The sequence below is a fragment of the Festucalex cinctus genome, chromosome 21 (assembly GCF_051991245.1).
Source record: "Festucalex cinctus isolate MCC-2025b chromosome 21, RoL_Fcin_1.0, whole genome shotgun sequence".
NCBI classification, from domain to species: domain Eukaryota; kingdom Metazoa; phylum Chordata; class Actinopteri; order Syngnathiformes; family Syngnathidae; genus Festucalex; species Festucalex cinctus.
In genome coordinates, this window is record NC_135431.1 from 15579781 (window position 1) to 15596174 (window position 16394).

General features: G+C 39.5%; 1 protein-coding gene across 2 annotated transcripts in view; it reads left to right on the forward strand.

Annotated features, from left to right (window-relative positions):
* Window positions 1–50: 50 nt before the first annotated feature.
* The window catches only part of lama2 (laminin, alpha 2), a 153387-nt gene continuing 137043 nt past the window's right edge, over window positions 51–16394 (forward strand). The window contains exons 1-2 of one of the 2 annotated variants that reach the window (XM_077510840.1): window positions 51–250; window positions 1271–1448. In XM_077510840.1, coding sequence (XP_077366966.1) covers window positions 1358–1448 — 91 coding nt within the window. In that variant the 5' untranslated portion in view covers window positions 51–250; window positions 1271–1357. The remainder of the gene's footprint in view (window positions 251–1270; window positions 1449–16394) is intronic. The other variant, XM_077510841.1, reaches the window with a different exon arrangement.

Genomic DNA, 16394 nt, shown 5'->3' on the forward strand with positions numbered 1-16394 from the left:
CGATGCTGTTTTCCGTGTCTCCAGAGCTTGCTAATGAGCTGTCATTAGAATCACCTGCGTTGGGAATAGGGAGACATGGGAAACGAGGACCAGGCTTGGTTAGCATGCAGTTAGCTACGCAGCTTGTTTTTCTACACTTTAATTGTATTTTTTGGGAACCCATATGCGTTTTATCGTTTTCTCCCGTCAGAATTGTTTAAATCAACAGATAATACAGCTATTAAAGGAAGATGTAAAAACATTGACGAAGGTAAGTAATTGTGAAAAAAACTAGTACTCATTATCCAGCACGTATTTTTATGATAAACCTGTATGTTTTTTTTTTTTAATGTTTTTTTTTTTTTTTTGCAATATATACTGCCTTAAATTATTACGTCATTTATTTGGGTGATCTTATTTTTCACTTTTAACATTTTACTTCCGCCCTTGTCTTTTGGAAAACCCCTTTCTTTAAAGCGTTCCAATTTTTGTAGCTGTCTAATCGTTCTCATGATATCTCAGCTATTGTATGTAATCTCTGTCATCTTAATTTAATTGCTAAAGTCATGATTGTCCCTAGATATTTCTAGGGCTGATAGTCAACTTTACACCCTGTTGATTAAGTCTAGAATTGACCAAAAATACAACAGAAAAATCCTGAAGACTTATTGTGACCAGCTGTGAAAATAATTGTTACTTGGTGTTTCAAAGTATTCATCTGGTCTCGATTCTCTCTGAAAAGAAGCAGGATGAGTAGCCTGTTGATCATTGTTTTATGATTGTTGCTCCAGTTTTCATGAGATTCAGTGCTCATGATTATGGTGTATGCTCAACATTGTCATTCTGGCTGCTACTGAGGTCCGTCGAGAGTTGTTCACACAGGCTGACATGCTCAGGGATGCTGTTTCTGGCGTTACTCAAATAAAATAGGCAGACCCCCTCTCATGATCTCAAACTAAATCAAATCATTTTCCTTTTGTATTGTACCGGTGCAGCTGAGTGAAAATATGTGTTGGTTGTAATTTGGAGGGTGAAGATCAAATCGCCTCATGAAAGCTTTGAGGCTGTGATTTTAGGCACTGGTGGAAAATTATGCGTTGCGACAATGGTAACACTGACAGATGCCATCAATGCCTTTCGAGATTATGACTGACCACTAGTTGGGTCAACAACAGGGATAAAGAAAAAGTAGAATTTTGTTGAACTGGACTTGTCTGTTTTGATTAGCTTTCCTGTTATGTCACAACACTAACTGGCTGCATGTTAACATTACTAACATCTATTTCAACAGAAAAAAAACAGCATTCACCCTTATTAAATGGGGTGAAATAGCCTTCAGGGATGTCTTGGCTGGCTTGGAAGTTCTCGTCCATATGTCATGATGCTCGGTGGCTTCATGCTAGTATCCCAAACATCGCGTATTGCAGTTGACAAAAGCAGTGTCCATTTAAGACAACCTACTATTCAAGGTAAGGCTGGGCGAGTAATCATTTTTGTCACAAAAAAGAAATCTGTTTTCCCCCTCAAAAGGTAAATTTTGGAAAAAAAATGCAGTAAATAAGACGTAGCACCATCCAATTAACAATCCAAGAAGCAATGATGTGATGTTTCCCCCCCAGATAGTGCTCTAAGATTGCATAATATGCTAGAGTTAAATATACATAGTGTTGAGGCAGAAATATACTGTCTCTGTAAAATTGGCAAGCCGCATTCAAAAACACCCCTTGATCATTCGTGCTGGTGTAATTGATTGCGTGTTCCTCTTACTATTAGCAATGCTAATAACAATTTTTAGAAGTTAACTTCAAAGCAATTACAGATATGTTTATCAGTTTATGTTAATGCAAATTCAACCAAGGTGTGCTAAATGACTTGTTAGCTCCCTCGAGGCATCACTGAATGTGATGTGAATCCAGTGTTTTTTTGTTTTTTTTTTATTCCTCCCCAGGCCATTAGAGAAATCAATATTTTCATGAGATGAATCCATCTCAATGTTATGTTTCTGAAACATTTTGATCCCGGCCTACTTTGTTAATGTGAAAGCTGCCACGCTTAGTTGGATGGGTTTGATAGAATGCCCCATTGGGAAATCTGTCCAACTTTCTCAACTCGGAAAGCCAAACTTACTGCAAGTAATTGATGTTTTCTTAAAAATAAGAGTGAAGTGGAGGGAGCCACCAAAGCGTACAATTTGAGATAGGAAGATGTATTCAAGAAATGTACGTGTTAGCACAATCAAGGCGCTAAAGCACTTGGCAAATGCAAGAACAATCGAAAAACATCTGTGAAAATGAGCGCAAATGAAAAACCAATGGAAAATGGGCTTTAATTTGCGGTGGCGAGTGCTCAGCCTTGTCCACCATATTTATTTTTAATTATAGGAATCACCCAGTTATCCCTTTAGCTGAACGGGTTCAAGAGATCTGGTATTTTTCTTTTTTGGTCCATTATTGCCCTGTTGGAAGGGGTTTTGCGGCGGAATGGGCTGCCAGAGTTAGTGAATTTAGGCCTTCCAGATGTTTAAAATAGCAAAAACACCACTAGCTTGTATTTGTAAGGCAGTCTGGGTTGGGTCCAAACTAAATCTATCTTTGATACATATATAAAATGGCCATCTTGATTTTCTCCTATAGAGGAGAAAATCAAGATGGCCATTAGTGTGTCTCAAGATTAATGTGGGGGATGTGTTAAGGATTTTTAAGGTACTAATTTTTATCAAGCTTTTATTTGTATCATCTACAAGGCGGTTTCACTTTTAACTGGAACAATCATCAATCACTACAGTAGATTATTAAATAGAGGATAGGATAGGATGGATGGATGGACGGACTTAGAAACCTGGTGGGCATCTCTGGTACTTTGTTTAACTGGTTTTATTCCTATCTCATAGACTGATAATTCTTTGTAAGTATTGATACATGTTTGTCTGGAACCCATAGAATTAAATGTGGGGTTCCCCAAGGCTCAATTTTAGGCCTAGTATTCTTTAAGCTTTATATGCTTCACCATAGGGATGTCATCTGGAGACATGGCATCAACATCAACTTCCACGGGTTATTTTTTGGCATTACCCTGCTAACGGCCAGGCTGTATATACAGTTTTAAGTCTGATAAAATGATTGAACAATCAAACAAACAAAACGGCAAAGCCAGTGTTTGGCTAAGAGTTCTTCATAAACGTGTACATCTGTCAAAAAAACTATAGACATCTCAAAAGGTAATCCGTTTATACTTGCAGAAGTAAGGTTTGCGTGATAAGCAGTACACCATACGTGATATTAAGGGAGTAATTACAACCCCTTGACATTTCTTTTGCCCACATGTGACTATTCTGTACATTGTAATAAGTAAGACCATAGACGTATTAACCTCCTGTGTGATACAGTATGTGTGACAGCAGCCGGAACTGTTGAGAATTGTTTCTTGATGAAAGACAGATTTCCCAATTGCATGACCAATATTGCACTCAAGTCAGTTTGTACAGATTGACTGATATATTCAAGACCCCCTCACCTAGAACCTTAACACAGAATGAAAAGATGAATGACATTGAGCCAAAGACACAGGTCAAAGAAGTGTTAACAGGTGTGAGTGTGTGGATTATAGTACTCCTTTGGCTTCTAAATTTAAAAGGGTGTTAAGTTGGAAAGATGCGGCTTCCTTCCTGTCAATACTTGGGATTGGGGAGCCAAGGTAAAAAAGACAAAAGTATCATATTTCCATGCCTATGACGCTCAATGTGACTTGGTTTAACGTGTACCTTAGGATGGCGCTAAAAAGAAAGTGAGTAACTATCACATCTGTGGTTTGGATACGCAACTTTCATAATTTGAAACGGTTTTCTGATGTACCACAACATTGTTTGTGTGTATGCTACTGTTGCATGTTAATATTTGATTTGGGCCTTTTCCCTTTGGATGCGTTTCTACCAAAAACAGCACATCCTCTGCAGAACAAAATCTAGGTCTTTTTTTTTTTATGTGCGTGCACACCCCTGTGTAGCTGGTTTGTTGTCAGAGCTGCACTGATAACGCTAAGGAGAAAATCAATAGTTAATTCTTCCAGGGACACAATAGCTGTTTTGCCCACCTCTACTTTGGCTTAGTGAGAGAGAGGAGGCGGGCATGAGTTGATGAATTAGTGAGTTTTTGTGTGCGTGTGTGTGTGTGTTGACAGAGGCACCCGCATCCTAACTGTTTACCAAGAGAACACGTATATACCTATATAGTTGGAGGACAGACTTGTTGAAAAAATAACAGTCCCCGCTGAAGTCTGTACACATTCTTTAATTTAGGCCGCATCTAAAACAAACTCCCATGAGGGTTCAGTCTGCTTCACAGTGTAAATAGTGGAATCTCATACAAGGAATGTTAAGTCTAATTTATCTATGCTGGGAGGCCACAGTCTCACTTGTAGATTTGAATAAACAGAGGAAAAGCAACAAAAATGACCTAAATTCATTACATTCCCCCATTCTGCATTGTTTCATTAACATTATTTCCTCAAACATTAGATAGACGATGTGGCTCAATTAGTCACTGGGATGCATCATCCAAATAAAACATATCCTTTTTCTCTCCCCCTCATAAAAATATTATTAGTTGGTCCTAGTAACCAAAGTTATTTTAGTTAACTAAAACTAACAAAAAAAACTAAAATAAAAAAAACAAACAATTTCGTTAACGAAATAAAATAGAAATGAAAATGCCTTACAAACAAAACAAAACTATAATTATTGCAAAAATGTCCTTTGCTTTCATTTTTGGCAAGGAATTTAATGCATGAGCCTTTGGGGATGATTTTAAGTGTGATTTTAAGTAGATTTATTTTGAGATTGACCGGAATAAGGACGTTTGAAAGTGTGTCACACAGAAGTGACGTCATCTAGCAGCAGCCAATAGAAAAGCACCTTCAGATGACGTCGCTCCCATGGTGTTTTTTGAATATTGCGCACAGGTAATACACATTTAAAAAAACACACACAAAAAAAAAACTAAAACTAATACTGAAACTAAACTAAAACTAAGCATTTATTAAATAACTGAAACTAACAAAACCACCCTGAAAACTAATTAAAAGTAACTCAATTAAAAAAACAACAACCTCAAAACAAAATAAAAACTAACTAAAATGAAAAATTACACACACAAAAAAACTATAATAACCCTTAACCTGGCAGTAGCCAGATGGATATTATATATCCATCTGGTACCTCTCCACGGTAATTTCATCGGGAAAAGGCGGGACATTCTGTACAATAATTTGAGCTGATTAGACGATGCAACATTCTACACATTTGTTTTGACCAATCACGGCCACGGGTGAAAATTTAAGTGGTCGTTCTTGTCGAAGGAGGGAAAAGCACGAACATTTTACCAGCTAGAAATGCATGAAGTGCCTCTCTCTGTTCAACATTCAAGGAGGAAACGGTGAGTAATTCTGCAAGAACAGTATTAATTGTAGCGTCCATTCGTCCATGTTAGGTTTGTTTGTTTGTTAGGTCCGGCGTCGGTACTGGCTTCCTGGTTTCGTTACAGTTGCATATCCCGCCCCCAAACACAATCGCTCTGTGATTGGTCTGAATCACCAGTTGTTCGGGAACGGCGGTTATCTGCGGGAGCGGTACAAGATTTATTCTCCGGAGTTTGTGAACTCACAAATACCCTTACAATTCATCTTGCGAGAACAAGGTTAAATAACCCTGCTAGTAACCAATTATCTTATTTCATAGACACCGTTGTTCGCTAAGACATTAAAGAGTTGCACACCGTGGACTTAGTTGCTAACAGAGGTGGGTGCCTCAATGAATTTTTGAATGTTCGTAAGTCGTCAGTCGTCAACTGTTGGCACACCCTTCCGTTATCATTAATCCGTCAATATTTCAAGGCGAACCACATTGTAATCGTTAATCTGTAATTCCTCAGTGAAATGGGCATCCATCGATGTTTCCGTCATTTGTCGCGAAATGGGCATTCCATCATTGACGGATTGACGATATGACAATGCTTACTCTGTCAATTTTTCGACGTTTCCCGTCAATCGTCAACACGGGTGTACGTCATTGACAGACCTTTCACCAATATTGATGGAATGCCCAACTCTGGTTGCTAACAAAAACAGAAGCATATTGAACTAAAGTGCGGCACTATCCAAAAGTTTTGTACCAGTTTCATTTCACAAACTGTAATGTACGGTTAATGTTTTATTGTTCCAAAAATGCAAAAAAAAAAAAAAAAAGACCTCGAGGTGCTCATTACTGTTTGTGCAAAGCCTTTTGGTGCACTCACAGGAAAGGAGCATCTTGTTGTCTTGTTCCTCTTCACCTGTTTGAGTGTGGAGTGTGTGTGGGTAGCTCAGCTTATAGCCCTCTCCTTCCAAACACTTCAGGGCTATTTCAATATGAGCACCTTGGATGACTCTTGTCTGAGAGTCAGCTCAGTTTTGACTTGATTTGACTCATTTTTCAGACTCTATATCCACACTGGATGATTTAGAAAGAACTCTGTGATATACTGGATACATTTTCAACATCCTTTTGCGTAACCGCATACAACCTCTGAAGTCAAATATCCTGGATTTTAACTAGTGTATTGTCAGAGATGTGGGTTTGACTGGTGGAGTTGGTGACAAAAGGTTGGAGGACCTAAAGTGCAGGGAAACAAGGCCGGAGTTTTAACAAATCACTCATTACAGTTACTGAGAGTTAGCAATGACATGTTTAAGACCCTCATTAAAAGAAAACGGTGAAAGGTAGGCTAGATTGTTTGACCTTGTAGCTAGTACCACAGAAAGGCCTGACCCAGATGTACGCCTGCTGACCCTTGGAGACATACTCGCACATGCAGGCCTGCAGCTGTAACAAGTTTACCCCCTCACCCCCCTCTTCTTTTCTCTGTTGTTTCCCCCTTTCAGATCTGTCTACATGCTTATATTTTGCCAAGGAGCTTCCTGGGGTAACACATGGTGTCAATAATGAGCCCCCCTACACACACTTACTTTCCCCTCCTCCGCTGCTGACAATTTTACATCCTGTCTTGCCTATTACTTTCTTCGCTGCGCCTCTCTCTCCGTTCGTTCCTCGGTCTCCCCGATCCTCCTCGTTGGTGTGTCCTTTTACTGACAAATAACATTTGTACATGCTGTATGAAATCCGGATGGACTACAACTTTATATTAAAAAAAAAAAAAAAAAAAAAAAAAAAGAACAAGAAAACATCAAACATGTTTCACTGATGGATTTGGGTGCCATTTTCACATTTCCACCCATCAAAAGCTTTCTGCACTTTTGTGTTGTACCATTTCATCATTTCACCCTTCTTTACCGCCCCCCACTCCCTCCACTACACTACTCATCTCGTTCTCCTCCTCCTCAGCAGCCTCCCTTTCATCTTGGAGTTAGAGTATGGCTCACAACCTCTGCAACCATAGCCTGGATCTATGTTTGGCCTCACTTTGTTTGTCTCCCTGCTCTTCCACTCTTAGTTTGTGGAGGTGCTGCTGGTTTGTTCCAGTTTAAAGCCTTCAGATCCACAGTGAGGACACTGAAGGCAAGCTATCTTTTACAGGAAGAAAAAAAAACGGACACAGGTGGTTCAAAGAAGGCTATAAAGTGAGACCCAAGACCCCTTGTGGTTTGGTGTGGTCGCTTTCGTGTCATGTTGAGATTTATTTATTCAGGCTTGGTTGTTTCCTGGTAAAATGTTCTTGGAAGATCATTTAAAGTAACTTTGGAATACAAAGAGATGTTCTTTTTTTTTTTTCAATTTTTTTATTTTTTTTTATTATTATTATTATTATTTTTTTTATATTGGTTCTGCCTCTGCAACCTTCGAAGATGTCGACTTTCCAGCCAGCTTCATCTTAAGTGCGGTACGCACGCATAATCAAACAATTTTGAGCATTTGAGATCAAAGTTAGCAAATTCGTGGATGTCTAAGGATAAATTATTCTGAGTGATTATCTTGTAGTGTGAGGTCAGTCAAAAGTCATTTATTCTCAATTTGCCTGGAAAAATGATTGTGGCGACAATCAGAAATGTTACATCTTGTTCAAAAATCTACCTGATGTGTGGTCAACACTGAGGTTGGCTGAACCAAATTTGACTCAGTGATTGTGAAGTGAAAAAGAACAATAGCCAATCATGTGGGACAATATCACGTGTCTAACCATTCATTGACTACAATAAAAAAAATAAAAAAATGACACCAAGTAAGCTAACACTTGGCCTAGCTTCTTCTTCTTCGTCTTCTTCTTTTTCTTCTTCTTTTTCTTCTTCTTTTTCTTATTTGTTTTCTTTTTCATCTTCTTTTTCTTTCTTTTTCGTTTTCTTTTTTCTTTTTCTTCTTTTTCTTCTACTTTTTCTAATACTTTTATTTCTTCTTCTCCTTCTTCTTCTTCTTCTTCTTCTCCTCCTCCTTCTTCTTCTCCTCCTCCTTCTTCTCCTCCTCCTCCTTCTTCTTCTCCTCCTCCTCCTTCTTCTTCTCCTCCTCCTTTTTCTATTTCTTCTTCTTCTTCTTCTTTTCCTTCTACTTATTTTTCGCCTACTCTTCCAACTCCTCCTCCTCCCTGAATGTCATTAGTTGGGTTTCCATCTGCCCATTTTTATTCAAATTTTCAATAAATGTGAAAATAAAACTGAATGGAAACGCTCGGAATTTGAAAAAGGGCCCAAATTCGCAAAGATTTTACGTTTGGAGCTGGTGGATTTTTAAGCGTATTGAAAAAAGGAAAATGCAAATTTTGGCGATGGAAACAGGTTTTGCGAATAAACGCTGACAAGACCGGATACACGTCGCACGTATTTATTTATTTATTTTTTACCGGATATTACGTCATACATACGTTTGTAGTCATAAAGCAATGGTGGACGATAAAATAAGGTATGTTTGGGTACAACGGAATTAATTAAAGAAGCGAATATTAATGCAATTTTAGATGGAAAACGGCAAAGAAATGCTACAGTTTATCCAAGATTACAAAAGCAAACCCATACGACGTCATCACATAGCACAGTTGCTTCTTGTTCTTCTTCTTTTAAATTACTGGTGGATCACATCTACGATGAATACCTCCACCTACAGTGGTGGAGTCCCCTCTCGATATTCGCAAAAGAAGAACAGATGGAAACGGGCATAAGTCGCATTTTCAGTAAATATGCTTAAGAAATTTGAAACAATTGGATGGAAACCCCACTACTGATGCACAAAACAAAGTCCATGTGGAAAACCACGACTGAAAGACTTAATCCCTATCAAACATCCCTGGGATGCTCATCGACTGTGATTTTCACAGATACGCTTCAAAATTTTGTTGAAAGTCTTCCCAGAAGTGTGGAAGCTGTTATTGTGAGTTCCACTTCCTGCAAGTGTAAGATGTCGTAATGCTTTTCTCCATGTTTGTGATGGTTTGAATTTTTGGGGGGATTGTTGTAGACTACTAAAGCCAGTGAACAATTTCCAAGAATTTCCTAATAGCATCCATGTATTATCAATGATGTAATGTTGACAGTTTCAAACTTTCAAAAACGCCCAACTGTACTTTGGCTTACATTCACCCAACTCAGCCTCTGTCAATTTGGCTGGTTTGTTTCTAAACTTGTGCGTGGATTCACCGCAGCTGGTTTTAGTGACTGCTAGAATATGCTGGTTACTCTCCCACGCATATTTGTTCAACACATGGTCGCAGCATGGTTTTCGGTGTATTGGTATGACGGGAAGAGATTCCCAGAGATTGTCTTGGAAGGTTTGTTATTGCATCTGTTGGTTTGGTGTGTGTGTGTCCTGCTGTGATGATTTTTATTTTTTTTGCCACGACCTTCAATATTAAGTTGAACTCTAACCTCTCACACTCGTGATCTTCGACCCGATGGAATCACCCTTCTTTTGTTTTATGTTATCGTAACCTTACCCTGCTGTGTGGTCCTAGTCTAATTGGCCAAACTCCTCCAGAGGCCAAAACAAAAAGTTTGACTTTGATCGATGCTCTGTCGTGAGTCAGTCAGGTGTTTTTTCTTTGTTTGTTTGTTTGTTTGTTTTTTTTGTTTTTTTTGTGTGTGTGTGTATGTATTTAAGATCCTTTACACATGTTCAATAGTATTTAAATGATGGTACTTCAGAACAATCTGACGTTCACTAGTGTTTTTAGCTCTGTCTTTTGACTCGTAATCTAAGACTATCTTGAGCCATATGTGCTGGTCTCCGCCACAGAGTCTTCCAATTGGATTAAGACCCACAACACCCTTCAAAACCAAGAAAGCTTGAGTGGTTTGCTTGCAAGGAGTGGGCCAGGATACCTGCTGGCAAATGCAGAAGTCTAACTGAGAGTTAAAGAAATACTTTGTAGTAACTGCTTCAATTACTGTTTCAAAATTGTGCGACAAAATAGTATTAAGTCCAGGCGACTCTAGCTGAAAGATTCAGGCCATGCAATGACGAGTTTATTATTTAAATGACTTACCAAGTGCATTTCCAAAGGCAGCAGATCATGAAATAGAAAATGAATTGACCCCTCAGTAAATCTGTCACTATTGACCTCCACTGTCCATTACTTTACACCAGACCTTCTCAAATAAAAGGGCGTGGTATGACTTCAGGTTTGTTTTTGTTTGCCGTACTAGACTAAAGTGTAATTGCGCATCCATCTCAGTAGGTGGCAGTGGCAAACGCACACACGCACGCAAATGCACGCACGCACGCAAATGCACGCACGCAAACGCACACACACACACACACACACACACACACACACACAAAAAAAGTTGGTGGCTGTGGCGCTGTCCTTGCCAGAAAATGTGCAGAGAGTATTATTTGCTCTACAGATGTGTACTTACAACAATTTTATAGGCGAATTATACTATTTATACTCGCAGAGGAGAGTTGGGGTTGGGTGCAAAATATTTTCTTCTTCCTGGGGTTGTCGTAACAAAAAATAATTGAGAAGCACTATTTACACATGTAAATAAAATACTCGTTTAAATGCTTGCTGTCCTAAAACTGAAAATTGGTTCATTTATTTAATTTTCAGGCAGCATTTATTTTTCCCAATTGGTGATTTAGAATTAGAAACAAAAACAAATCACGGTTGACTTGTTGGAAAAGTGAATCATTGAATCAAATAATTCTGATGTCTATCTTTACCGCCACATATGTATGCGGTGCACATAGACACTTTGCGACTCAGCTTCTAGGTAGAAATGAATACACGCACACACACCTACATGCACACCTACACACACGCACCCAAAAAGAGACAACAAACAGAAAAGCCATTATTTTCTTGCTGAATGTTTGTGTGATTGCGCTGATAAAGCATCAGAGAGAATAAGAGTCTATCAGAATGCCCCGGTTGGTTATAGGGCATTTATACACTGTGAGTGTGCGCTTGTGTGTATGTGAGTGTACACAAACAACTAAGACAGAGAAAAATACTGCAAGTGGAGCTAAGGTGGCAGAAAAAAAAAGTTTCTGCATACATTTTGATTTTCCATTATTCCTGTGGCTTTTCTCACGGATATTGGGTGTATGGATGTGATACAGAGAGAGGGAGAGCCCTGTATTCAGAATTTCACATTTCCATTAGGTTTTTCTATTTCCATTATTGTGGTCCAAGGCAAACCCACAGAGAGGCTAATGCAGAGCAAATGTTCACGTTTGACAAAAGATGAAAAATGGGGGGAATGGGTGTGTGTGCGTGTGTGTGCCTGTACGCGGGATTTTTTTCAGCGCAGGAATAGTAATAGACTGGCTGCACCTGGGAATAAGTGTGGTGGTTTGTGATTGTGCAAGGTTGTGAGTTAGTCCACCTTGTCACTTTATTGCTGTGGACACAATGGCTGTGTAGTACTAGTAATGTGTTTCTTTATTAATTATTATCTGGATGGTCGACCTTTAAAAAGAACAAAACTCCTTAGCCTGAGATGAGCAATAACTTATGAGACTTGTATGGCTAAAAAGGCTAGCGAGAGCGCTCTGTGACAGGGTTTAATATCAGTGAGTTATTTGGATGTTTCTCTTCTTGCTGACCTTGTTTGGATCTGCAGAGGACAGCCGACCTAAGCGTTCAGCCCGGCCCGAAGCGATGATGGTGGGTGGTCCGTCAGCACATTTATTCTTTGAGAAACCCACTGCGCTGTTAGAGAAAATCAACATGCTCATTGTTTGTGGCGACTCTGTGAATAAAGGCCGTTTGTTAGTTTACTTGTTCTGCTTGTTTTGATATTAGATGGGCTAATTCTGTTTGAAATAACCATAATGGCCCGAGGAACACAAACTCAAACCCAATAATTAAAAAATTATTAGTGTTTTGATGGAGGACAAAATCAAACAAGATGACCATTTTACCACCATTTTACCTTTAGTCATTAAGGTGGTCATTTCAGGACTTATTTTTATTTTTTATGAGATACAGCCAGTTACCTTGAACCACATTTTCATCAAGGGGCTCAATTTAGTTCAACCTGATTTGCCTTGTGGTGTTGTATGCCGCTTGCTTACATGCTAGCAAGCGTTGAAAATACTGTGACATCGTCACTATGTCATCTTCTCATTGCTGTCGTTCCATTGTAACACATCTTTTGTTGACCAATGAATGTACAACAGCATTTCTAGCGCCACCATTCAAACTGATCTGTAATCCATTAGCTATTACCCCAACAAATGTTCAGTAAAGTGAGGGTGGGATATTTTGGGAGTCTTTAAACCCTGTTAACATACCCAGCAAAAGTCTAGCGCAAAGTGCAGTCATTCATTTGGTATTCGTGGGAGGGAACGCAGCCGACTCCCGGCCAATCGAAGCGGCTCCCCTCATTCCAATCAGGGAGGTCAAAGCGCACACAGTCCTTGACATTGTGGAAGCAAAAATCGAGTTGCTGGGGTCCATGCATGAGATTGGAATGCGTAGAGATCTTCCTTTTGTGGGTGATGTAGTCGGTTGTGCGTGTGACGTGGGCAATTGAAGAGCGCCTTGCGCCAGCATGGCAACTCTGTCCACCAGAACGAGGCATAACATCATCCCAAATATGGGAAATTCAACTTGCCCTGGCACAAAAAAATAGATGTGCCTGTCTGCGAAAATAGAGCCTTTTCTGTTAGTTTTTTTTTTGCGTATTAGTTTCTTTTCAAATTGAACTAAATATGTTTTGGAATACAAAAATTAACATGCACAGTGGAGCGAAAGCATTTTTTTTTTTTTTTTTTTACCTCACTGTCTTCAATGGTATAAGCCTTATACCATACAACGACACAAACTACTGTATTAACAAAGATGTTGTACACAAGCCATCACGTTCCAAATCAGCAGACATAAATGATCCAGCAACAGATTTCGAAAGCTCTGACTTATCTAGGTTTGTGGATGCTTTAGCGAGATGGCTGAGCAAATAATATCTGACCCTCTGGGAAATATCTTGGGGGGTTATACTCTGAGCTTCAAATTAAGTTCTGCACACAGGTATTAAAACAGTGCTGCTGTGACCTTTAATGTCAGCGTTATACCCGTACGATAACTTTTTGTAGTTGTGGTTGAGAGGTTTGTTAACTTGTGGCGAAACGACCTACTCTTAGCAGGGAAACCGTCATTAACCCCACTGAACATCTTCCCACAGTGGACCTACTCTTCCATCATCAACACACAATCTTGGCCAAAGATGAATGGAAATACATATCGGGGCCTTGCGTAAGCTCATGAAAATAATGTCATGGGGAAAGTGCGTGGTAATCATTGCTGAAGGCCGTTCATGAAAATATTAACCGCGTTCGCCGGACAGTGTATTTTGTCTCAAGCAGTGTGCACAATGCAAACATTTCATCACTATTTCACAACAGACATGTCTCTGCTGTGTGTCATCATCGCATCTCCACACTGAAAATATAAAAAAAAAAAGTTGCCTTCTGTGCTTAACAGTACTACTATATACTATATTGTGTGCTGCTGGGCATTTATTCATGTGTAAAACATTTCTAATACTGCAGACGCTTTCCACGGATTGAGGCTGTTTTTGAATGACTTCACAATACAAACTGTGTTGTAATCGGGGATCGGGATTTCATCGACTTACTTGGGCAGTGTTCACTGTTTCCCCCAAATAGTCTCCCTGTTTATGTGTGTGTGTGTGTTTCCTTGCTGATGCAGCAGGTCTTTACCCGTGGCCGGCTCACGGTGCAAACTGGTGATGCATGGAGGAATCAGTGTTTCAGTAATGAGCAGAATCAGCCTCCGTCTACTGTTTACCTCTTTTACATTTGGTTGAAAATAGATTCACATTGCTTTAGGGAGTCTTCTTCTCTCCTTTTGTTCTCCTTCATTTTCAATATACAGTATAGGAATACTGAATTGGTCATTTTCTCAATTCCATCATATCAAATCTACTGGTTCAATCTCAAAATCTAGCATTCCACATTTGTCTCATTTTCTACCTTGATAATCTATTGCACTTTCTTTTGCTTCATTCACCTGTATTTTTTTTTCTCCCTCTTGCCCTTCCATCTGCTCACTTTTTTTTTTTTTCTCAGTTCCCTCTTTCCTGCCCATAGGGGCTCATTCATAACCTGTACCCATTACGCACCAAGCTATTAGGTTTTGCTAACAGTGATATCCATTGGGTGAAAATCAATGTCTATCCAGGGAGCAGTTTGTCCGTAGTGGCACTGTAATGAATGCTATGGGCTCCGCTACACGCGCGGAAACACACTTCCATTCACACAAGAGTGCACTGCGCTCAGATGAGTGTAGCAGATACTTTTGTTGGACCTTCAGTGGAAACGTCAGAACTGTCTTCTAGTAAAACTCATGTGGGGAAATACCCTGAATGGTATGTCCTGTTTTAACAACTTGGGAATTTTGTTAGTTGACAAAACAATTGCATCTTCTACAACCAAGGCCCAAAGACAACTCAACCACATTAACGCTGTAATAAATCCCTTAGTGTCAAACACACATCCCCGCTGCGGTCAATAGCTTCAACATTTCTCCCGCCAGGGAACTGAGCGCATGCTTCAGACCAGCTATTAGCGGAGGTGTAGTCATCAGCAGCGCCCCCCAAATCTGTGAGTCAGCATTTTGCAGTTCAGCTCTGTCCTGATCAATAGCCATCTTTTAATACTGTGTGAGAGGCCAGCATTAAAAGCATTGGACACAGACATCACTTGAACTGATTGTTCTAATAGTCTTAACTTAAATATGTCACGGTAGTGGTAAACTCATTTGATATAAGGAGAATACCATCTCACAGCGACGACTGTTCTTTAAACCCTTTAAAGCCTGAACCATTAAATATATGAGAACCTTTCTTTGTAAATAGAGTATGTATTGGCCCTTATGAAAAAAAATAAATAAAAAAATTGAAAATCAACTTCCACATGACTTTTGATTTGTGTCATATTTGATACATCTAGTCACTATGTTTTAAATTTGTACATTTATCGCTGTCAAAAATATAATGATAACAGACATATCAAACATATTAGTATTTCTGAAAATCAGAAAAAACCCATTTCCCACTATAATTATAGGTGTCTCGCGAGCTAACTTAGCTCTGATTAAGACAAGGCTAGTACAGCGCAACGGGCATGGATCTAAAAGGAGACCAGAAGAGAGAGAAAACAACTTCTTGGATTCTGCCGTAGGCCAGGCTATGGCACGGGATTCTGGAGGTGAGGTTAAAGTACGTTATTTTAAACTGAAAAGGAAAACCTGTCTGTGGGTTGATACGCTGCGTCAACGGGTTAGTGTATGTAGGCTAAACTCTATACTAGCACTAAACTATATGTTAGCATGAGATAAGTGAATATGTATGCATAAACGTATGACAAAGATAACACATTATATGTCTACTCTATCTCTCGCTCTCTATCTCTCGATCTATCTCTCGCTTGCTCTCTCTCTCTCTCTCTCTCTCTCTCTCTCTCTCTCTGTCGTTCTATATCTCTCGCTCTAATCTCTTTTTCTCTCTATCTCTCTATCTCTCTTGCTCTCTATCTCTCGCTCCATCTCTCGCTCTCATCTCTCCCTTGCTCTCTCTCTCTCTCGCTCTTGTACTCTATCTCCCCATCTCTCGCTCCATCTCTCGCTCAATCTCTGGCCCTTATCTCTGGCTCTCATCTCTTGCTCTCCTCTCGTTCTCATCTCTTTCTCTCTCTCTCTAACACTATCTTTCGCTCTCTCTTGCTCATATATCTCTCTCGCTCTCTCCCCTATATAATCGCTCGCTCTATATATCGCTCGCTCTATCTCTCGCTCACTCTATCTCTCGCTCCCTCGCTCGCTCTATCTCTCATGCTCTCTCTCTGTCTCTGTCTCTATCTCTCTATATCTCTAGGTCTCTCAATATATCAGCACTGATATCTAGTAATTTTCAAGTAATGGTTTTTGTTACCTAGTTTCCTAGTTTCATACCTAGTTTCATTTAATTACATATACACA